This window comes from Phymastichus coffea, unplaced genomic scaffold (genome assembly GCF_024137745.1).
Source record: "Phymastichus coffea isolate CEN01 unplaced genomic scaffold, Cenicafe_Pcof_1.1 PCOF00003, whole genome shotgun sequence".
Taxonomy (NCBI): Eukaryota; Metazoa; Arthropoda; class Insecta; order Hymenoptera; family Eulophidae; genus Phymastichus; species Phymastichus coffea.
In genome coordinates, this window is record NW_026706814.1 from 13219593 (window position 1) to 13244222 (window position 24630).

Here is a 24630-nt window from a genome sequence, read left to right on the forward strand (position 1 = left end):
CGAGATATAAAGTGCAGATAGTTAAAGCTTATAATTATATTGAATTATTTGTAAAATATGAAGAATGGTCACAAGTATTGTGAATATTACAACGGGAGGGCCACAAAAATATACTAATATTAATTTACTGCATGCGCAGCTTTACTAAAATTCGGTAATCAACATATTAATCAGTAGATTTAAAGAATCATGATAATTATTCTAGGAATTGTTTTTCATAAAGAATATAATATATTCGTTATCTCTGATATCTGATTCGAGACGAATATTGATATGATGAATAAATTTATCAACATATGGTTTTCATTACGATAAAGCACACTCCATGACATATTAAATAAAGACCAGTGATAATACTTTTGCTTAAATAGATTAGGCTTTTCAATTTTAGAGTACTCTCTCGTTGTACGTAGTATTAAAATTTCCTACACGTACTTAATAGATTTAATCAACCGTTGATGAAATGTTAGTTAAGAAATTTTTCGCGTTATCCTGCTGGTTATTTGTGTTATTTTCAACGGGAAAAACAGCATTTACATCTATTATTCAAACACATAGTGGCCCTGTTAGAGGTGCTATTTTAAGTACAATAGACAAATCTATGACATATGCGGCTTTTAAAGGGATTCCATATGCGAAACCTCCTGTCAATCATTTAAGATTCCAGGTAATGATAACTTGACGTTTTGTCATTTCACCTAATACTAATAGATAATACTACTAATAGATTAATAATAAAATAATTTCACTACAACTAAATAAATAATGTTAGATAAATATATTTTCGAACCCTCCGTTCCTAATAACCTTTTAAAAAAGATAAAATTGATATATCAGAGTAAGCTGCAGGTACCGAGAAACTGTTTTGAAATAATTTTTTCACTGCAAACAATAAATTCCTAGTAATCGTAATATGAATAAGCGATAATTTTGTTCTTATAAAGTAATATGATGAAATGCTCCAACCAGTAAAACGATCGACCATTAGTGTTCAAAATTGGCCCTTCAAGTCACAATTGAAATCACAATATCTGTGCACTATTGTTTGCAGCAAAAAATGTTTTCATACATAATTTCTAGACGATCGCAACTTACTCGTATGTCAATTTTCTTATTTTGAAAAAATGCGTTTATGTTCGGGAAAAAGAAGGCGCGGGGGAGTCCCACCGAGTATATGAAGATCTCTAATATTAATGAAAACAAATATTTAATTTTACGGTTATCGCTTTGGCAAACACTATATACTAATCTCCCATAGATGTATACTTTCGATAAGAATAGCTAATAAACTTCCTTTTACAAACAGGTATGTACTCGTATTGTTAAGTTATCTGACATTACCGTTACTTTGTAAATGATAGCAATGACTAGTATTTGATATGTAGAATACGCACGTTCATGATATCCGGCGTATATTACCAATACTTCAGACATAAATATCTAAACTTTTTATGTAAAAATTGTACATTTCTAAGAAAAAAAGAACAAATTTTTAAATAAATGTAATAATTTACAGCCTCCTGAGGAAACAGAGTCATGGGAAGATGTTTTAAATGCTACCACAGAAGGAAGTATGTGTATTCAATACAATAGCACAAGTTCGACGGTTGTTGGTTCGGAAGATTGCTTGTATCTTAATGTTTTCACCCCTCATGTAGTAACGCTGTTCTTTTGTTATTATCTGTAATGGAATGTTTAGTTTATAATGAGTTTTTAATATTTATTTTATAGATCCAATTCCACCATCAACAAGCAAAGCCAGTGATGGTTTGGATTCACGGAGGTGCATACAGAACTGGTAATTCTAACGCTTCCTACTATGGACCAGATTTTCTTCTTGAAGAAGACGTTATTGTCGTGTCCATGAATTATCGTCTAGATGCCTTAGGTAGTATATTTAAGGGCTCCGTCGTAGTTTTAGGTAAGAATATACTCTCAGCTTAAAAATGTTAATATATTTTATAGGATTCTTAAGTTTGAATCATGAAAATGCTACTGGGAACTGTGGACTCAAAGATCAAAATTTAGCTCTCAAATGGGTCCAGAAAAATATCGCTAATTTTGGAGGAGATCCAAAACAAGTAACGATTTTCGGTCAAAATGCCGGATCAGTTGCCGTAGATCTCCATATACTTTCAAATATGTCTTCTGGTACCGTCAAAAATATCTTCGCTGTTATAAATTTCTCGAACAAATTTCAAGTCTGATTTCTTAATTTTCAATTTCTTCACAGGTTTGTTCAAACAATCGATTGGTATGAGTGGTTCAACACTGTGCCTTTACTGGGGTATTGAAAGTGCATCAGAAGCTGAGAAAAATGCTTTCATTCTTGGAACCAAACTTGGCGAAGTTACAAGCAACAAAAACGAACTGCTTCAAGTTCTTTACAAAGCATCGGCTCACGATATCGTTAGAGCATCAAATGTAATCCCATTGGTGAGATAATTTTCGGACTTTGTTAAAATAGTCAAATAAATATTTTAACACGTTGTGGCTATATTACAATAATGCCAATGTATATAATATTTTTCATTAGAAGATACTATATTATTGCATAAACTATTTTACAATTTTCGATTTAGATGCCTTTTAGACCGATAGTTGAAGACAATTCGGTCGCCAAACATCAAGAAAAATTCTTGACACAGTGTTCTATGATTAAATATACACTGGGCAACTATAATAAAGGACCTCATTTGATGGGCTTTACTGCAGTTGAAACTTCAACTTTTGGTGAAGTTACGTTGCAAAAGAAATAATATCATAATATAATTTTAATAATTTGCATTTTTATCAGGTTTTAGAACACTATTAGATATGGTCAATACTGCTTTGAAAATGGTGAAGATTGGTAAACTAGATATTTATTTGCCACTTTTAACCCAGATTGCGAAATTGAAATTTTCTGAAATTTCAAATTTATCGGAAACCGTAATAAATCAGCTGCTTAAGGTCTTTTTCTATTGAAGAAACATTGACAAACAGTATAATTAATGAGTTAAAAAATAACTACTAATTTTATTTAACATTCTTTTAGGACACATCAGACATATTTTTTACCGCTGGTATAGATATGAAGCAACGGATAATGCTAGATCATAATAATTACCCTATTTATTATTACCGCTATACTTTTGATCCTCAATTTTCAGCTCATAAAACCGAAGGTGTACGTATGAAAGGTAATAAAATTCATGAAAAATAATATAATAATATACAATGTGTATGGCACTAACTGTAATGAACCAATAATCGATGAATATTTAAAGGAGCTGGACACGGAGACGAATTGTCTTACATATTTTATAGACCTCACATACAACTTCCTCTTGAAGAACCTACCATAAAAATAACAAGACAAAGAATGACTCGTATGTGGACAAACTTTGCTAAATATAGGTTAATACAATAACGCTTTACCACTTACATTTTATTACATGGTTTTGTAAAAGCTACAGTACATATAAATTGATATTTCATATTGCAGTAATCCGACTCCAAATAGTACGTCTGATTTGTTAGGTATAGTATGGCCAGACTCGAAGGTTTGGGGAAAACATTTGGAAATTAGTGAAGGTCTTTACGTAAAGTTGAAACGCCCCACAGATACATTTTTTAAAATTTACCAATATGCTGGACTTGGAAACTCTCATATTTTGAATTACTGTAAGACAATGACAAGACCTGTTTCTAGTTATGTAATGAATAGTACAGATAGAATACCCGACGATATAAACGAGAAACTAATTAGGAAATTAAGGGAAAAGGTCTTCTCTTTTCATAGGAGGGCATTCATTCCAAGACTAGGCTAAAAATTGTAATGGATTGTCGAGATAAGATGGATCATCATTTCACATTCATTGTTTCGAAAGATAAATATTCATTACTCAGAATCGAATAAATGAAAATAAAATGAAATGTGAAATTATACTGTGATATTGATACAAGTTACATTACAAAGATGATTAGAATTAGGTTATCAAATTTGATTTCGTAATAACTCTGTTGTAAGGTCTCCCTATACCCCTGCAGTCGTTTCAGTACAAAAATATTTTTAAATTGAACAATAAAATTATCGATCATTAATGTAGTCAGAACAAATTGCTATTGCATAAACTTGGAAAACAACTATAATGATTTTTATTGTTATTATTCCTATTCAACATTTACAATAAAAAGATCTAATTGATATCAAAAATATAGTGAATAATATCTTGCAGCAATTATAGTATTTAATTTTTTGCGCTACCAGTTAACAAGATTGTTTTCTTACAGGATCTATAGATAATTGGTTTTCAAAGTATCTAGTCTGCAAACTGATGTGTAATACAGAAATGAAGCAAATGCCATTCTTATTATTATTTCTATTGCAGTGAACACAAGAATAACAGTTTGGAAAATGGCGTATAAAGGATGGATACAATTTGTACGCAGTAATAAGAATGCCTTTTTAAATGCAAGGTCTATTTGCTATGCTCCTCTTCTCAATCATCTATTTTTTCAAGTGTACTTCGATTCATAGGCTTTTCTAATGTGTATTTAGTTAATCGCCAACGCGAAGACTGACACTAAAAGTAGGACCACTAGAATTCCAATCGAACTTGTAGATTTTAAGACTATCTCTCATTTATACTTGTAAGAATTGAAAAGCCCACTTTCATTCAGTGCTTATGTCGAACTGAGTGAAGTTAATTTTTAAAAAACAAAACATTACTTAACAATATCTCTCAACGGAAAGCTGATCTGCAATTAATGTAGTTAATTATTATATGTTGAATATTTATTATATTAAATAAATATGCATACAGATATGATATTAAACAACACATTCGACCAACACACCTGATGAGACTAACTATTAAGAAAAACGTTACGAAGGAAAATGCGATATAAGAAAAAGTCTCCCGTGGCTCAGAAAATTTTGGCGTTGTAAATTTGGCATCGCTTGGACTTGCCTATTACATCAGTGTATAATACCATTCAAAATACAAAATGAATTTTAGTTTAAATTCAACAACATATAAGCTTACTTATACGACTGAGTATACAGAATTATCTTCGATTTCTTGGTATGCCGATAAGGCGTATAATGTCAACGTTTTCATCGACGACGACTACAGTCTATGTACTTGTAGAAGTAGACTTTAACGATATTGCTACGGTCATTCAATCAAAGTTCTCAATTATTCATAGAAAAATTATTCTTGAATGTTGATTGGTAATTAAAAGTTATCACTTCGGCTTTTCCTGGATTGAAAAATCTGGTGTCGCTAATATATCAATAATTGCCTCTATTAACAATTTATTAAATTATGTATCTGGCCAAGAATTGAAGACAAAAATAAAATCTGATTGCTCCTACTCTTCTGAATAATTAAATCTTCCTGCAAGATGTACGATTCCACATATTTTCAGCAAAAGCTAATTATACTCGGAGGTAATTATTATATTTTACGGATCTAAGCTTTATTAGAACTTATTAAAGGTTATTTAGTAATTGTATACATGATAGTGCGAAAAAGTTATAATAAAGTACTAATTTTGAAATGTAGATAGATAAGAATAAATGTGCAATGTGCATAATATACTGTAAAATGTTATTACACTCGGCTATAGAGATATTTTACCTTTCTTGAGGAACTTATAGACTATATGGTGAGGCCATGACTTCACTGTTTGGTTAGCTAGGAAAGCAGTTTGATGGTAGATAATGTTTATTTTATTCAAGTCGGCTTAACTTTCAGTAATTGCGCTATATTGAGAGTTGAAAAAATGAGATCGATGTGGCTTTGGCAATGGTTTTCCGTATTTTTACAAATAACGGTATTCTTGTTACAAAGAAAAAGATAGATTTTCTTAGTTTGTTAATACTTTTTTTTCATTCTCGTCTGTTTTGGATCAGTTCCAGGCATGATTATGAGAAATGAAATCTCCTACTAGTATACATCGAGACTTAATGTTTAGTATTACTATTAATTGTGCCTCACTCAAGGTTGTTTAGTGAAGTGTTGGACAACTTATAGTAAACGATTATGGAGACCCGTTTTTTTTAAATTTGAAATTTCAATTTCACATAATTCTGTCTAAGAACTTCCATGTTTACAGTCTTTTATCTCTGAATAGTGATAAGTTTTCTTGATCAAAAATACTATTCCGCCACTGGTCGCAGGAATCCCATCTTTACAAAAAATATTAAACTCCGGATACCGAATCTAATATCAACTCCTTACGCCACGACTCGGCGTATACGAGGTCTGTCCGGAAAGTATTTGACCTACTTTTATATTTTCGTGCTAGCGTTATTCTTTATCATCTGGTGGGTGGCATCCTTCAAATTAATCCCTACTTTATTGAATAACATGGTTCCATCGATGTTTCCACTTTTCAAAACAGTCCTGGAACTTACTTTTAGAGATAGCCTTAAGTACACTCGTCGCATTGTTTTCAACCGTTGTTTTGTCATCGAATCGGTGTTGTCCTTTGAGTGGTTTTTTTAATTTTGGAAACAGCCAAAAGTCACAAGGGGCTATGTCGGGACTGTATGAAGGTTGTCGAAACAATGCGATATTGTATTTGCTCAAAAACTGCTGCACAAGATTGGATGAATGCGCTGGCGCATTATCGTGATGGAGAAGCCAGTCACCACTTTCCCAAAAGTGCGGCCATTTTTTCTTACTGCATCATGCAAACGTTTTAACATTTGAATGTAATATTCTTTATTGATTATCTGACCTGTTGGTGCATATTCGTGATGTACAACACCTTCACAATCGAAAAAAACAATCAACATTGACTTAACATTGCTCTGACTTTAACGTGCTTTTTTTGGTCTTGGCGATTCAGAATGCTTCCACTGTGAAGATTGTTCTTTTGTTTCAGGATCATAACCATAAACCCATGATTCATCACCTGTACTAACTTTTCTAAGCACATTATCATCATTATTGACCATTTCCAGATAGTCAAGAGCGATTTCTAAGCGAATGTTCGTCTGCTCTGCTGTGAGCAATTTTGGGATGAATTTCGCACACACGCGTTTCATTCCTAACTTTTCGGTTAAAATTTCTGAAATGATAGTTTTTGGTATCCCAAGGTCTTCTTCTAGTTCTCACACAGTCATACGACGATCTTGTTCGATTGCAATTAGCACCCGCTCAATATTATCTGCGGTTTTTGTCGTCGAAGGTCGGCCGGAATGAGAATTACTATCGACAGAAGTGCTACCATCCTTGAACCGTTTATACCACTCTTTTATTCGTGTTTTGCTCATACACTCGTTTCCGAAGGCCTTTTGCATAATTTCAATAGTTTCCGAACTCGTTTTTCCGAATTGAAAGCAAAATTTGATGCAAATTCGTAGTTCTTGTTTTTTAGTCATTTTTGACAATGTCAAAATCCAACGAACGCGAAAAAGGCACTGTAAACAAAGACACGCTGCGCATGAACTATACGTCCGGCAGGTGTCAGTAAGTAACCAATAGATTCGTGAGGCTTTACTGTTGACGTTTCTGTCTGGTAGAGGTCGCTCGAAGACTATGGCGCGAAGATATAAGCGTAGGCCCGATACTTTCCGGACAGACCTCGTATAGATTACGTACGAGACAACAGACGGGATGGCAAATAGATGAATTCCATAGGTGTTGACTAGAAATCTATCTTGGGACTAGTATTCTGGAACATACTGTACGACACACTTGTGCAACTCCTGAGGATAAAACTGGTCGCCCACGCTGACGATATGGCAGTTGTGATAACAGTATGAACTCCGGAACTGGAATATATGTTACTGAACCGTCTCGGTTGAGACCTTTCTTGTAGTGCAGGCGTAATTCTGATACACCTACTTGTTAGAGAACGGAAGTGTGTATATAACGGGAGCAACTAATTTGATCCGCTAACCCAAAAATCTCTTTCCGCAACACAGATTAGATTCCTAGATACTCTTCGTAAACTTGTCCTAATAATATCTTACTTATTTTCTAAACTCTATGTAACGGAGAATTCCGGCCGTACCCGTCTGGGTTGCTCGCGGCCGTCCGCACAAATTATTTATTCGGGGATTCCGGAAGCAAAAGACGTTCCCACGACTGAATAACGCGTCGAGCATAAACACGTTAAGCGCACAGATTCGAAGTCGGGATGAGGAGTGATACGGCGGCGAATAAACACAACAGCGGATTAACACTAATACTTTAATCGTCAACAATGAGTTACAATACAGCGATCTCGCGCTTATACACTACGAACGGCACAGCAATGAATCCGAACGCGAAAGGTGAATCGGCGGCTGATCAGCCTGCCGATTCCCTTTATAAATTAGACCGTTACAATAATGCCCGACAAAATACTTTTCGGTGATAGGCCATTAACGGGTAGCCAGCAGGTCTGCTGTGCTACCAACCACAGACCGACGCCCGAACATGCAAGAGAGAGAGATAAGAGGAAAATACGGCACCGACCTTGACCTTCAGCCTTTCTGACGGCTAGAGCGCTCCTCAGTGTGACGTTACTGATGTGTTCTCCTCGCTGGCCGTCTCGCTGGTATCTTCGTTGTCGCCGCTATCTGTCCTCTGGCTCGTCCTCTCGCTCGCTCCGCAATATTGCCGCCTCGCCCGCAACTCGCTCCGCAATATTGCCGCCTCGCCCGCAACTCGCTCGTCGATTGTTGTCGCTGTTGTCTTCGCCGTCTCTCTACCGTTCGGAACTGCAGCACGTCCTGACTGCTCGCGCGCGCACCCGCGCACCTCGCCGATAACTCACACGCACCGGTGCCGGGTATACTTCGGGATACGGCTGGGCGCGACCCAGCCTCACTCTCCGATACTCGTCCGCGCACCGGGCGTGTCTCCAAAAGCAAACGAGACGTCGACGAGGTCGCGGGGCCAACTTGGAAAAACCGCGACCTTTTCGGTTAATCCGCGCGCACGACTTTCTCTGCTCCTCGCTTAGCAGAGACTCCCCGATTTTCCGCGGCGATCAGCAATTCGAGCGCTCTCTCTCTCTCTCTCTCTCTCTCTTTCTTCTTCTGCGCCATCTGCGTCGCTCCAGCAGTCAGCTCGGCCCGTGTTCAGCACCTCGTAAACAAAAGGTCCAAGCGTGAGTGTGTGTGCCAAACGTACACACTCTCAGCCTGGCGCGGCGCACGGACATTTGCGAGAGCTAACGGACGAGATCGGCCTAGCCGAGATTCTCCGTCACATCTATCTAAACAGAAAAATAATTTTCGAAGTTCCAAAGGATCTTGTTTTCAAAATAAAAAACACGTTTTTCAACACCTTGACACAATGATAATAAATAGAAGTTATGATTTACTTTATCAGGTTGTCTGATTCATATTTGACTGCCTAGCTGTATCTCACGCCCGATAGAGTAAGAGAAGGAAACTTCAAAAAACATGTTTTATACAAAACGTACGTATCTTTTTTATATAAAAATACGAATCCACAGTAAAAAATATAGGTTTCCATTTAAAAAGTTGAAGCTCATTCCGATTTGACCTTGAAAATCAACCTGTAGGTCAAACTTGAAGTCACCATTTCTTGGTCTTTACTATTTTACTTACAATTTTTTCTCTGAACCTATTATTTTCGAGATTTTTGAGATTTTTCGAGATATAAAGTGCAGATAGTTAAAGCTTATAATTATATTGAATTATTTGTAAAATATGAAGAATGGTCACAAGTATTGTGAATATTACAACGGGAGGGCCACAAAAATATACTAATATTAATTTACTGCATGCGCAGCTTTACTAAAATTCGGTAATCAACATATTAATCAGTAGATTTAAAGAATCATGATAATTATTCTAGGAATTGTTTTTCATAAAGAATATAATATATTCGTTATCTCTGATATCTGATTCGAGACGAATATTGATATGATGAATAAATTTATCAACATATGGTTTTCATTACGATAAAGCACACTCCATGACATATTAAATAAAGACCAGTGATAATACTTTTGCTTAAATAGATTAGGCTTTTCAATTTTAGAGTACTCTCTCGTTGTACGTAGTATTAAAATTTCCTACACGTACTTAATAGATTTAATCAACCGTTGATGAAATGTTAGTTAAGAAATTTTTCGCGTTATCCTGCTGGTTATTTGTGTTATTTTCAACGGGAAAAACAGCATTTACATCTATTATTCAAACACATAGTGGCCCTGTTAGAGGTGCTATTTTAAGTACAATAGACAAATCTATGACATATGCGGCTTTTAAAGGGATTCCATATGCGAAACCTCCTGTCAATCATTTAAGATTCCAGGTAATGATAACTTGACGTTTTGTCATTTCACCTAATACTAATAGATAATACTACTAATAGATTAATAATAAAATAATTTCACTACAACTAAATAAATAATGTTAGATAAATATATTTTCGAACCCTCCGTTCCTAATAACCTTTTAAAAAAGATAAAATTGATATATCAGAGTAAGCTGCAGGTACCGAGAAACTGTTTTGAAATAATTTTTTCACTGCAAACAATAAATTCCTAGTAATCGTAATATGAATAAGCGATAATTTTGTTCTTATAAAGTAATATGATGAAATGCTCCAACCAGTAAAACGATCGACCATTAGTGTTCAAAATTGGCCCTTCAAGTCACAATTGAAATCACAATATCTGTGCACTATTGTTTGCAGCAAAAAATGTTTTCATACATAATTTCTAGACGATCGCAACTTACTCGTATGTCAATTTTCTTATTTTGAAAAAATGCGTTTATGTTCGGGAAAAAGAAGGCGCGGGGGAGTCCCACCGAGTATATGAAGATCTCTAATATTAATGAAAACAAATATTTAATTTTACGGTTATCGCTTTGGCAAACACTATATACTAATCTCCCATAGATGTATACTTTCGATAAGAATAGCTAATAAACTTCCTTTTACAAACAGGTATGTACTCGTATTGTTAAGTTATCTGACATTACCGTTACTTTGTAAATGATAGCAATGACTAGTATTTGATATGTAGAATACGCACGTTCATGATATCCGGCGTATATTACCAATACTTCAGACATAAATATCTAAACTTTTTATGTAAAAATTGTACATTTCTAAGAAAAAAAGAACAAATTTTTAAATAAATGAAATAATTTACAGCCTCCTGAGGAAACAGAGTCATGGGAAGATGTTTTAAATGCTACCACAGAAGGAAGTATGTGTATTCAATACAATAGCACAAGTTCGACGGTTGTTGGTTCGGAAGATTGCTTGTATCTTAATGTTTTCACCCCTCATGTAGTAACGCTGTTCTTTTGTTATTATCTGTAATGGAATGTTTAGTTTATAATGAGTTTTTAATATTTATTTTATAGATCCAATTCCACCATCAACAAGCAAAGCCAGTGATGGTTTGGATTCACGGAGGTGCATACAGAACTGGTAATTCTAACGCTTCCTACTATGGACCAGATTTTCTTCTTGAAGAAGACGTTATTGTCGTGTCCATGAATTATCGTCTAGATGCCTTAGGTAGTATATTTAAGGGCTCCGTCGTAGTTTTAGGTAAGAATATACTCTCAGCTTAAAAATGTTAATATATTTTATAGGATTCTTAAGTTTGAATCATGAAAATGCTACTGGGAACTGTGGACTCAAAGATCAAAATTTAGCTCTCAAATGGGTCCAGAAAAATATCGCTAATTTTGGAGGAGATCCAAAACAAGTAACGATTTTCGGTCAAAATGCCGGATCAGTTGCCGTAGATCTCCATATACTTTCAAATATGTCTTCTGGTACCGTCAAAAATATCTTCGCTGTTATAAATTTCTCGAACAAATTTCAAGTCTGATTTCTTAATTTTCAATTTCTTCACAGGTTTGTTCAAACAATCGATTGGTATGAGTGGTTCAACACTGTGCCTTTACTGGGGTATTGAAAGTGCATCAGAAGCTGAGAAAAATGCTTTCATTCTTGGAACCAAACTTGGCGAAGTTACAAGCAACAAAAACGAACTGCTTCAAGTTCTTTACAAAGCATCGGCTCACGATATCGTTAGAGCATCAAATGTAATCCCATTGGTGAGATAATTTTCGGACTTTGTTAAAATAGTCAAATAAATATTTTAACACGTTGTGGCTATATTACAATAATGCCAATGTATATAATATTTTTCATTAGAAGATACTATATTATTGCATAAACTATTTTACAATTTTCGATTTAGATGCCTTTTAGACCGATAGTTGAAGACAATTCGGTCGCCAAACATCAAGAAAAATTCTTGACACAGTGTTCTATGATTAAATATACACTGGGCAACTATAATAAAGGACCTCATTTGATGGGCTTTACTGCAGTTGAAACTTCAACTTTTGGTGAAGTTACGTTGCAAAAGAAATAATATCATAATATAATTTTAATAATTTGCATTTTTATCAGGTTTTAGAACACTATTAGATATGGTCAATACTGCTTTGAAAATGGTGAAGATTGGTAAACTAGATATTTATTTGCCACTTTTAACCCAGATTGCGAAATTGAAATTTTCTGAAATTTCAAATTTATCGGAAACCGTAATAAATCAGCTGCTTAAGGTCTTTTTCTATTGAAGAAACATTGACAAACAGTATAATTAATGAGTTAAAAAATAACTACTAATTTTATTTAACATTCTTTTAGGACACATCAGACATATTTTTTACCGCTGGTATAGATATGAAGCAACGGATAATGCTAGATCATAATAATTACCCTATTTATTATTACCGCTATACTTTTGATCCTCAATTTTCAGCTCATAAAACCGAAGGTGTACGTATGAAAGGTAATAAAATTCATGAAAAATAATATAATAATATACAATGTGTATGGCACTAACTGTAATGAACCAATAATCGATGAATATTTAAAGGAGCTGGACACGGAGACGAATTGTCTTACATATTTTATAGACCTCACATACAACTTCCTCTTGAAGAACCTACCATAAAAATAACAAGACAAAGAATGACTCGTATGTGGACAAACTTTGCTAAATATAGGTTAATACAATAACGCTTTACCACTTACATTTTATTACATGGTTTTGTAAAAGCTACAGTACATATAAATTGATATTTCATATTGCAGTAATCCGACTCCAAATAGTACGTCTGATTTGTTAGGTATAGTATGGCCAGACTCGAAGGTTTGGGGAAAACATTTGGAAATTAGTGAAGGTCTTTACGTAAAGTTGAAACGCCCCACAGATACATTTTTTAAAATTTACCAATATGCTGGACTTGGAAACTCTCATATTTTGAATTACTGTAAGACAATGACAAGACCTGTTTCTAGTTATGTAATGAATAGTACAGATAGAATACCCGACGATATAAACGAGAAACTAATTAGGAAATTAAGGGAAAAGGTCTTCTCTTTTCATAGGAGGGCATTCATTCCAAGACTAGGCTAAAAATTGTAATGGATTGTCGAGATAAGATGGATCATCATTTCACATTCATTGTTTCGAAAGATAAATATTCATTACTCAGAATCGAATAAATGAAAATAAAATGAAATGTGAAATTATACTGTGATATTGATACAAGTTACATTACAAAGATGATTAGAATTAGGTTATCAAATTTGATTTCGTAATAACTCTGTTGTAAGGTCTCCCTATACCCCTGCAGTCGTTTCAGTACAAAAATATTTTTAAATTGAACAATAAAATTATCGATCATTAATGTAGTCAGAACAAATTGCTATTGCATAAACTTGGAAAACAACTATAATGATTTTTATTGTTATTATTCCTATTCAACATTTACAATAAAAAGATCTAATTGATATCAAAAATATAGTGAATAATATCTTGCAGCAATTATAGTATTTAATTTTTTGCGCTACCAGTTAACAAGATTGTTTTCTTACAGGATCTATAGATAATTGGTTTTCAAAGTATCTAGTCTGCAAACTGATGTGTAATACAGAAATGAAGCAAATGCCATTCTTATTATTATTTCTATTGCAGTGAACACAAGAATAACAGTTTGGAAAATGGCGTATAAAGGATGGATACAATTTGTACGCAGTAATAAGAATGCCTTTTTAAATGCAAGGTCTATTTGCTATGCTCCTCTTCTCAATCATCTATTTTTTCAAGTGTACTTCGATTCATAGGCTTTTCTAATGTGTATTTAGTTAATCGCCAACGCGAAGACTGACACTAAAAGTAGGACCACTAGAATTCCAATCGAACTTGTAGATTTTAAGACTATCTCTCATTTATACTTGTAAGAATTGAAAAGCCCACTTTCATTCAGTGCTTATGTCGAACTGAGTGAAGTTAATTTTTAAAAAACAAAACATTACTTAACAATATCTCTCAACGGAAAGCTGATCTGCAATTAATGTAGTTAATTATTATATGTTGAATATTTATTATATTAAATAAATATGCATACAGATATGATATTAAACAACACATTCGACCAACACACCTGATGAGACTAACTATTAAGAAAAACGTTACGAAGGAAAATGCGATATAAGAAAAAGTCTCCCGTGGCTCAGAAAATTTTGGCGTTGTAAATTTGGCATCGCTTGGACTTGCCTATTACATCAGTGTATAATACCATTCAAAATACAAAATGAATTTTAGTTTAAATTCAACAACATATAAGCTTACTTATACGACTGAGTATACAGAATTATCTTCGATTTCTTGGTATGCCGATAAGGCGTATAATGTCAACGTTTTCATCGACGACGACTACAGTCTATGTACTTGTAGAAGTAGACTTTAACGATATTGCTACGGTCATTCAATCAAAGTTCTCAATTATTCATAGAAAAATTATTCTTGAATGTTGATTGGTAATTAAAAGTTATCACTTCGGCTTTTCCTGGATTGAAAAATCTGGTGTCGCTAATATATCAATAATTGCCTCTATTAACAATTTATTAAATTATGTATCTGGCCAAGAATTGAAGACAAAAATAAAATCTGATTGCTCCTACTCTTCTGAATAATTAAATCTTCCTGCAAGATGTACGATTCCACATATTTTCAGCAAAAGCTAATTATACTCGGAGGTAATTATTATATTTTACGGATCTAAGCTTTATTAGAACTTATTAAAGGTTATTTAGTAATTGTATACATGATAGTGCGAAAAAGTTATAATAAAGTACTAATTTTGAAATGTAGATAGATAAGAATAAATGTGCAATGTGCATAATATACTGTAAAATGTTATTACACTCGGCTATAGAGATATTTTACCTTTCTTGAGGAACTTATAGACTATATGGTGAGGCCATGACTTCACTGTTTGGTTAGCTAGGAAAGCAGTTTGATGGTAGATAATGTTTATTTTATTCAAGTCGGCTTAACTTTCAGTAATTGCGCTATATTGAGAGTTGAAAAAATGAGATCGATGTGGCTTTGGCAATGGTTTTCCGTATTTTTACAAATAACGGTATTCTTGTTACAAAGAAAAAGATAGATTTTCTTAGTTTGTTAATACTTTTTTTTCATTCTCGTCTGTTTTGGATCAGTTCCAGGCATGATTATGAGAAATGAAATCTCCTACTAGTATACATCGAGACTTAATGTTTAGTATTACTATTAATTGTGCCTCACTCAAGGTTGTTTAGTGAAGTGTTGGACAACTTATAGTAAACGATTATGGAGACCCGTTTTTTTTAAATTTGAAATTTCAATTTCACATAATTCTGTCTAAGAACTTCCATGTTTACAGTCTTTTATCTCTGAATAGTGATAAGTTTTCTTGATCAAAAATACTATTCCGCCACTGGTCGCAGGAATCCCATCTTTACAAAAAATATTAAACTCCGGATACCGAATCTAATATCAACTCCTTACGCCACGACTCGGCGTATACGAGGTCTGTCCGGAAAGTATTTGACCTACTTTTATATTTTCGTGCTAGCGTTATTCTTTATCATCTGGTGGGTGGCATCCTTCAAATTAATCCCTACTTTATTGAATAACATGGTTCCATCGATGTTTCCACTTTTCAAAACAGTCCTGGAACTTACTTTTAGAGATAGCCTTAAGTACACTCGTCGCATTGTTTTCAACCGTTGTTTTGTCATCGAATCGGTGTTGTCCTTTGAGTGGTTTTTTTAATTTTGGAAACAGCCAAAAGTCACAAGGGGCTATGTCGGGACTGTATGAAGGTTGTCGAAACAATGCGATATTGTATTTGCTCAAAAACTGCTGCACAAGATTGGATGAATGCGCTGGCGCATTATCGTGATGGAGAAGCCAGTCACCACTTTCCCAAAAGTGCGGCCATTTTTTCTTACTGCATCATGCAAACGTTTTAACATTTGAATGTAATATTCTTTATTGATTATCTGACCTGTTGGTGCATATTCGTGATGTACAACACCTTCACAATCGAAAAAAACAATCAACATTGACTTAACATTGCTCTGACTTTAACGTGCTTTTTTTGGTCTTGGCGATTCAGAATGCTTCCACTGTGAAGATTGTTCTTTTGTTTCAGGATCATAACCATAAACCCATGATTCATCACCTGTACTAACTTTTCTAAGCACATTATCATCATTATTGACCATTTCCAGATAGTCAAGAGCGATTTCTAAGCGAATGTTCGTCTGCTCTGCTGTGAGCAATTTTGGGATGAATTTCGCACACACGCGTTTCATTCCTAACTTTTCGGTTAAAATTTCTGAAATGATAGTTTTTGGTATCCCAAGGTCTTCTTCTAGTTCTCACACAGTCATACGACGATCTTGTTCGATTGCAATTAGCACCCGCTCAATATTATCTGCGGTTTTTGTCGTCGAAGGTCGGCCGGAATGAGAATTACTATCGACAGAAGTGCTACCATCCTTGAACCGTTTATACCACTCTTTTATTCGTGTTTTGCTCATACACTCGTTTCCGAAGGCCTTTTGCATAATTTCAATAGTTTCCGAACTCGTTTTTCCGAATTGAAAGCAAAATTTGATGCAAATTCGTAGTTCTTGTTTTTTAGTCATTTTTGACAATGTCAAAATCCAACGAACGCGAAAAAGGCACTGTAAACAAAGACACGCTGCGCATGAACTATACGTCCGGCAGGTGTCAGTAAGTAACCAATAGATTCGTGAGGCTTTACTGTTGACGTTTCTGTCTGGTAGAGGTCGCTCGAAGACTATGGCGCGAAGATATAAACGTAGGCCCGATACTTTCCGGACAGACCTCGTATAGATTACGTACGAGACAACAGACGGGATGGCAAATAGATGAATTCCATAGGTGTTGACTAGAAATCTATCTTGGGACTAGTATTCTGGAACATACTGTACGACACACTTGTGCAACTCCTGAGGATAAAACTGGTCGCCCACGCTGACGATATGGCAGTTGTGATAACAGTATGAACTCCGGAACTGGAATATATGTTACTGAACCGTCTCGGTTGAGACCTTTCTTGTAGTGCAGGCGTAATTCTGATACACCTACTTGTTAGAGAACGGAAGTGTGTATATAACGGGAGCAACTAATTTGATCCGCTAACCCAAAAATCTCTTTCCGCAACACAGATTAGATTCCTAGATACTCTTCGTAAACTTGTCCTAATAATATCTTACTTATTTTCTAAACTCTATGTAACGGAGAATTCCGGCCGTACCCGTCTGGGTTGCTCGCGGCCGTCCGCACAAATTATTTATTCGGGGATTCCGGAAGCAAAAGACGTTCCCACGACTGAATAACGCGTCGAGCATAAACACGTTAAGCGCACAGATTCGAAGTCGGGATGAGGAGTGATACGGCGGCGAATAAACACAACAGCGGATTAACACTAATACTTTAATCGTCAACAATGAGTTACAATACAGCGATCTCGCGCTTATACACTACGAACGGCACAGCAATGAATCCGAACGCGAAAGGTGAATCGGCGGCTGATCAGCCTGCCGATTCCCTTTATAAATTAGACCGTTACAATAATGCCCGACAAAATACTTTTCGGTGATAGGCCATTAACGGGTAGCCAGCAGGTCTGCTGTGCTACCAACCACAGACCGACGCCCGAACATGCAAGAGAGAGAGATAAGAGGAAAATACGGCACCGACCTTGACCTTCAGCCTTTCTGACGGCTAGAGCGCTCCTCAGTGTGACGTTACTGATGTGTTCTCCTCGCTGGCCGTCTCGCTGGTATCTTCGTTGTCGCCGCTATCTGTCCTCTGGCTCGTCCTCTCGCTCGCTCCGCAATATTGCCGCCTCGCCCGCAACTCGCTCCGCAATATTGCCGCCTCGCCCGCAACTCGCTCGTCGATTGTTGTCGCTGTTGTCTTCGCCGTCTCTCTACCGTTCGGAACTGCAGCACGTCCTGACTGCTCGCGCGCGCACCCGCGCACCTCGCCGATAACTCACACGCACCGGTGCCGGGTATACTTCGGGATACGGCTGGGCGCGACCCAGCCTCACTCTCCGATACTCGTCCGCGCACCGGGCGTGTCTCCAAAAGCAAACGAGACGTCGACGAGGTCGCGGGGCCAACTTGGAAAAACCGCGACCTTTTCGGTTAATCCGCGCGCACGACTTTCTCTGCTCCTCGCTTAGCAGAGACTCCCCGATTTTCCGCGGCGATCAGCAATTCGAGCGCTCTCTCTCTCTCTCTCTCTCTCTCTTTCTTCTTCTGCGCCATCTGCGTCGCTCCAGCAGTCAGCTCGGCCCGTGTTCAGCACCTCGTAAACAAAAGGTCCAAGCGTGAGTGTGTGTGCCAAACGTACACACTCTCAGCCTGGCGCGGCGCACGGACATTTGCGAGAGCTAACGGACGAGATCGGCCTAGCCGAGATTCTCCGTCACATCTATCTAAACAGAAAAATAATTTTCGAAGTTCCAAAGGATCTTGTTTTCAAAATAAAAAACACGTTTTTCAACACCTTGACACAATGATAATAAATAGAAGTTATGATTTACTTTATCAGGTTGTCTGATTCATATTTGACTGCCTAGCTGTATCTCACGCCCGATAGAGTAAGAGAAGGAAACTTCAAAAAACATGTTTTATACAAAACGTACGTATCTTTTTTATATAAAAATACGAATCCACAGTAAAAAATATAGGTTTCCATTTAAAAAGTTGAAGCTCATTCCGATTTGACCTTGAAAATCAACCTGTAGGTCAAACTTGAAGTCACCATTTCTTGGTCTTTACTATTTTACTTACAATTTTTTCTCTGAACCTATTATTTTCGAGATTTTTGAGATTTTTCGAGATATAAAGTGCAGATAGTTAAAGCTTATAATTATATTGAATTATTTGTAAAATATGAAGAATGGTCACAAGTATTGTGAATATTACAACGGGAGGGCCACAAAAATATACTAATATTAATTTACTGCATGCGCAGCTTTACTAAAATTCGGTAATCAACATATTAATCAGTAGATTTAAAGAATCATGATAATTATTCTAGGAATTGTTTTTCATAAAGAATATAATATATTCGTTATCTCTGATATCTGATTCGAGACGAATATTGATATGATGAATAAATTTATCAACATATGGTTTTCATTACGATAAAGCACACTCCATGACATATTAAATAAAGACCAGTGATAATACTTTTGCTTAAATAGATTAGGCTTTTCAATTTTAGAGTACTCTCTCGTTGTACGTAGTATTAAAATTTCCTACACGTACTTAATAGATTTAATCAACCGTTGATGAAATGTTAGTTAAGAAATTTTTCGCGTTATCCTGCTGGTTATTTGTGTTATTTTCAACGGGAAAAACAGCATTTACATCTATTATTCAAACACATAGTGGCCCTGTTAGAGGTGCTATTTTAAGTACAATAGACAAATCTATGACATATGCGGCTTTTAAAGGGATTCCATATGCGAAACCTCCTGTCAATCATTTAAGATTCCAGGTAATGATAACTTGACGTTTTGTCATTTCACCTAATACTAATAGATAATACTACTAATAGATTAATAATAAAATAATTTCACTACAACTAAATAAATAATGTTAGATAAATATATTTTCGAACCCTCCGTTCCTAATAACCTTTTAAAAAAGATAAAATTGATATATCAGAGTAAGCTGCAGGTACCGAGAAACTGTTTTGAAATAATTTTTTCACTGCAAACAATAAATTCCTAGTAATCGTAATATGAATAAGCGATAATTTTGTTCTTATAAAGTAATATGATGAAATGCTCCAACCAGTAAAACGATCGACCATTAGTGTTCAAAATTGGCCCTTCAAGTCACAATTGAAATCACAATATCTGTGCACTATTGTTTGCAGCAAAAAATGTTTTCATACATAATTTCTAGACGATCGCAACTTACTCGTATGTCAATTTTCTTATTTTGAAAAAATGCGTTTATGTTCGGGAAAAAGAAGGCGCGGGGGAGTCCCACCGAGTATATGAAGATCTCTAATATTAATGAAAACAAATATTTAATTTTACGGTTATCGCTTTGGCAAACACTATATACTAATCTCCCATAGATGTATACTTTCGATAAGAATAGCTAATAAACTTCCTTTTACAAACAGGTATGTACTCGTATTGTTAAGTTATCTGACATTACCGTTACTTTGTAAATGATAGCAATGACTAGTATTTGATATGTAGAATACGCACGTTCATGATATCCGGCGTATATTACCAATACTTCAGACATAAATATCTAAACTTTTTATGTAAAAATTGTACATTTCTAAGAAAAAAAGAACAAATTTTTAAATAAATGAAATAATTTACAGCCTCCTGAGGAAACAGAGTCATGGGAAGATGTTTTAAATGCTACCACAGAAGGAAGTATGTGTATTCAATACAATAGCACAAGTTCGACGGTTGTTGGTTCGGAAGATTGCTTGTATCTTAATGTTTTCACCCCTCATGTAGTAACGCTGTTCTTTTGTTATTATCTGTAATGGAATGTTTAGTTTATAATGAGTTTTTAATATTTATTTTATAGATCCAATTCCACCATCAACAAGCAAAGCCAGTGATGGTTTGGATTCACGGAGGTGCATACAGAACTGGTAATTCTAACGCTTCCTACTATGGACCAGATTTTCTTCTTGAAGAAGACGTTATTGTCGTGTCCATGAATTATCGTCTAGATGCCTTAGGTAGTATATTTAAGGGCTCCGTCGTAGTTTTAGGTAAGAATATACTCTCAGCTTAAAAATGTTAATATATTTTATAGGATTCTTAAGTTTGAATCATGAAAATGCTACTGGGAACTGTGGACTCAAAGATCAAAATTTAGCTCTCAAATGGGTCCAGAAAAATATCGCTAATTTTGGAGGAGATCCAAAACAAGTAACGATTTTCGGTCAAAATGCCGGATCAGTTGCCGTAGATCTCCATATACTTTCAAATATGTCTTCTGGTACCGTCAAAAATATCTTCGCTGTTATAAATTTCTCGAACAAATTTCAAGTCTGATTTCTTAATTTTCAATTTCTTCACAGGTTTGTTCAAACAATCGATTGGTATGAGTGGTTCAACACTGTGCCTTTACTGGGGTATTGAAAGTGCATCAGAAGCTGAGAAAAATGCTTTCATTCTTGGAACCAAACTTGGCGAAGTTACAAGCAACAAAAACGAACTGCTTCAAGTTCTTTACAAAGCATCGGCTCACGATATCGTTAGAGCATCAAATGTAATCCCATTGGTGAGATAATTTTCGGACTTTGTTAAAATAGTCAAATAAATATTTTAACACGTTGTGGCTATATTACAATAATGCCAATGTATATAATATTTTTCATTAGAAGATACTATATTATTGCATAAACTATTTTACAATTTTCGATTTAGATGCCTTTTAGACCGATAGTTGAAGACAATTCGGTCGCCAAACATCAAGAAAAATTCTTGACACAGTGTTCTATGATTAAATATACACTGGGCAACTATAATAAAGGACCTCATTTGATGGGCTTTACTGCAGTTGAAACTTCAACTTTTGGTGAAGTTACGTTGCAAAAGAAATAATATCATAATATAATTTTAATAATTTGCATTTTTATCAGGTTTTAGAACACTATTAGATATGGTCAATACTGCTTTGAAAATGGTGAAGATTGGTAAACTAGATATTTATTTGCCACTTTTAACCCAGATTGCGAAATTGAAATTTTCTGAAATTTCAAATTTATCGGAAACCGTAATAAATCAGCTGCTTAAGGTCTTTTTCTATTGAAGAAACATTGACAAACAGTATAATTAATGAGTTAAAAAATAACTACTAATTTTATTTAACATTCTTTTAGGACACATCAGACATATTTTTTACCGCTGGTATAGATATGAAGCAACGGATAATGCTAGATCATAATAATTACCCTATTTATTATTACCGCTATACTTTTGATCCTCAATTTTCAGCTCATAAAACCGAAGGTGTACGTATGAAAGGTAATAAAATTCATGAAAAATAATATAATAATATACAATGTGTATGGCACTAACTGTAATGAACCAATAATCGATGAATATTTAAAGGAGCTGGACACGGAGACGAATTGTCTTACATATTTTATAGACCTCACATACAACTTCCTCTTGAAGAACCTACCATAAAAATAACAAGACAAAGAATGACTCGTATGTGGACAAACTTTGCTAAATATAGGTTAATACAATAACGCTTTACCACTTACATTTTATTACATGGTTTTGTAAAAGCTACAGTACATATAAATTGATATTTCATATTGCAGTAATCCGACTCCAAATAGTACGTCTGATTTGTTAGGTATAGTATGGCCAGACTCGAAGGTTTGGGGAAAACATTTGGAAATTAGTGAAGGTCTTTACGTAAAGTTGAAACGCCCCACAGATACATTTTTTAAAATTTACCAATATGCTGGACTTGGAAACTCTCATATTTTGAATTACTGTAAGACAATGACAAGACCTGTTTCTAGTTATGTAATGAATAGTACAGATAGAATACCCGACGATATAAACGAGAAACTAATTAGGAAATTAAGGGAAAAGGTCTTCTCTTTTCATAGGAGGGCATTCATTCCAAGACTAGGCTAAAAATTGTAATGGATTGTCGAGATAAGATGGATCATCATTTCACATTCATTGTTTCGAAAGATAAATATTCATTACTCAGAATCGAATAAATGAAAATAAAATGAAATGTGAAATTATACTGTGATATTGATACAAGTTACATTACAAAGATGATTAGAATTAGGTTATCAAATTTGATTTCGTAATAACTCTGTTGTAAGGTCTCCCTATACCCCTGCAGTCGTTTCAGTACAAAAATATTTTTAAATTGAACAATAAAATTATCGATCATTAATGTAGTCAGAACAAATTGCTATTGCATAAACTTGGAAAACAACTATAATGATTTTTATTGTTATTATTCCTATTCAACATTTACAATAAAAAGATCTAATTGATATCAAAAATATAGTGAATAATATCTTGCAGCAATTATAGTATTTAATTTTTTGCGCTACCAGTTAACAAGATTGTTTTCTTACAGGATCTATAGATAATTGGTTTTCAAAGTATCTAGTCTGCAAACTGATGTGTAATACAGAAATGAAGCAAATGCCATTCTTATTATTATTTCTATTGCAGTGAACACAAGAATAACAGTTTGGAAAATGGCGTATAAAGGATGGATACAATTTGTACGCAGTAATAAGAATGCCTTTTTAAATGCAAGGTCTATTTGCTATGCTCCTCTTCTCAATCATCTATTTTTTCAAGTGTACTTCGATTCATAGGCTTTTCTAATGTGTATTTAGTTAATCGCCAACGCGAAGACTGACACTAAAAGTAGGACCACTAGAATTCCAATCGAACTTGTAGATTTTAAGACTATCTCTCATTTATACTTGTAAGAATTGAAAAGCCCACTTTCATTCAGTGCTTATGTCGAACTGAGTGAAGTTAATTTTTAAAAAACAAAACATTACTTAACAATATCTCTCAACGGAAAGCTGATCTGCAATTAATGTAGTTAATTATTATATGTTGAATATTTATTATATTAAATAAATATGCATACAGATATGATATTAAACAACACATTCGACCAACACACCTGATGAGACTAACTATTAAGAAAAACGTTACGAAGGAAAATGCGATATAAGAAAAAGTCTCCCGTGGCTCAGAAAATTTTGGCGTTGTAAATTTGGCATCGCTTGGACTTGCCTATTACATCAGTGTATAATACCATTCAAAATACAAAATGAATTTTAGTTTAAATTCAACAACATATAAGCTTACTTATACGACTGAGTATACAGAATTATCTTCGATTTCTTGGTATGCCGATAAGGCGTATAATGTCAACGTTTTCATCGACGACGACTACAGTCTATGTACTTGTAGAAGTAGACTTTAACGATATTGCTACGGTCATTCAATCAAAGTTCTCAATTATTCATAGAAAAATTATTCTTGAATGTTGATTGGTAATTAAAAGTTATCACTTCGGCTTTTCCTGGATTGAAAAATCTGGTGTCGCTAATATATCAATAATTGCCTCTATTAACAATTTATTAAATTATGTATCTGGCCAAGAATTGAAGACAAAAATAAAATCTGATTGCTCCTACTCTTCTGAATAATTAAATCTTCCTGCAAGATGTACGATTCCACATATTTTCAGC

General features: G+C 34.7%; 3 protein-coding genes across 3 annotated transcripts; all 3 read left to right on the forward strand.

Moving 5' to 3' along the window:
• The first annotated feature begins 586 nt into the window (after positions 1-586).
• Positions 587-3812, forward strand: LOC131665994 (juvenile hormone esterase-like). Its single transcript, XM_058938308.1, has 10 exons — positions 587-667; positions 1517-1654; positions 1732-1888; positions 1966-2151; positions 2234-2436; positions 2583-2743; positions 2805-2952; positions 3038-3182; positions 3270-3399; positions 3488-3812. Exons 1-10 carry the CDS (start codon positions 602-604, stop codon positions 3810-3812), a joined length of 1659 nt encoding a protein of 552 aa, XP_058794291.1. The 5' UTR covers positions 587-601.
• A 6381-nt stretch (positions 3813-10193) lies between these two features.
• Positions 10194-13419, forward strand: LOC131666003 (juvenile hormone esterase-like). The gene is made up of 10 exons (XM_058938320.1): positions 10194-10274; positions 11124-11261; positions 11339-11495; positions 11573-11758; positions 11841-12043; positions 12190-12350; positions 12412-12559; positions 12645-12789; positions 12877-13006; positions 13095-13419. Exons 1-10 carry the CDS (start codon positions 10209-10211, stop codon positions 13417-13419), a joined length of 1659 nt encoding a protein of 552 aa, XP_058794303.1. The 5' UTR covers positions 10194-10208.
• Positions 13420-19800: 6381 nt separating this feature from the next.
• Positions 19801-23026, forward strand: LOC131666011 (juvenile hormone esterase-like). The gene is made up of 10 exons (XM_058938330.1): positions 19801-19881; positions 20731-20868; positions 20946-21102; positions 21180-21365; positions 21448-21650; positions 21797-21957; positions 22019-22166; positions 22252-22396; positions 22484-22613; positions 22702-23026. The coding sequence occupies exons 1-10, from the start codon at positions 19816-19818 to the stop codon at positions 23024-23026; spliced, it is 1659 nt and encodes a 552-aa protein (XP_058794313.1). The 5' UTR covers positions 19801-19815.
• The last annotated feature ends 1604 nt before the right edge of the window (positions 23027-24630 follow it).

Bases quoted from the DNA above. Each gene is read 5' to 3' on its own strand.
- LOC131665994 (XM_058938308.1), top strand. From the start codon at position 602: ATGACATATGCGGCTTTTAAAGGGATTCCATATGCGAAACCTCCTGTC. The intron at 1,889-1,965 runs GTAGTATATTTA...TATATTTTATAG, and splicing joins TTATCGTCTAGATGCCTTAG to GATTCTTAAGTTTGAATCAT. The intron at 3,183-3,269 runs GTAATAAAATTC...GAATATTTAAAG, and splicing joins CGAAGGTGTACGTATGAAAG to GAGCTGGACACGGAGACGAA.
- LOC131666003 (XM_058938320.1), top strand. From the start codon at position 10,209: ATGACATATGCGGCTTTTAAAGGGATTCCATATGCGAAACCTCCTGTC. The intron at 12,044-12,189 runs GTGAGATAATTT...TTTTCGATTTAG, and splicing joins CATCAAATGTAATCCCATTG to ATGCCTTTTAGACCGATAGT. The intron at 12,560-12,644 runs GTCTTTTTCTAT...ACATTCTTTTAG, and splicing joins TAATAAATCAGCTGCTTAAG to GACACATCAGACATATTTTT.
- LOC131666011 (XM_058938330.1), top strand. From the start codon at position 19,816: ATGACATATGCGGCTTTTAAAGGGATTCCATATGCGAAACCTCCTGTC. The intron at 22,397-22,483 runs GTAATAAAATTC...GAATATTTAAAG, and splicing joins CGAAGGTGTACGTATGAAAG to GAGCTGGACACGGAGACGAA. The intron at 22,614-22,701 runs GTTAATACAATA...TTCATATTGCAG, and splicing joins ACAAACTTTGCTAAATATAG to TAATCCGACTCCAAATAGTA.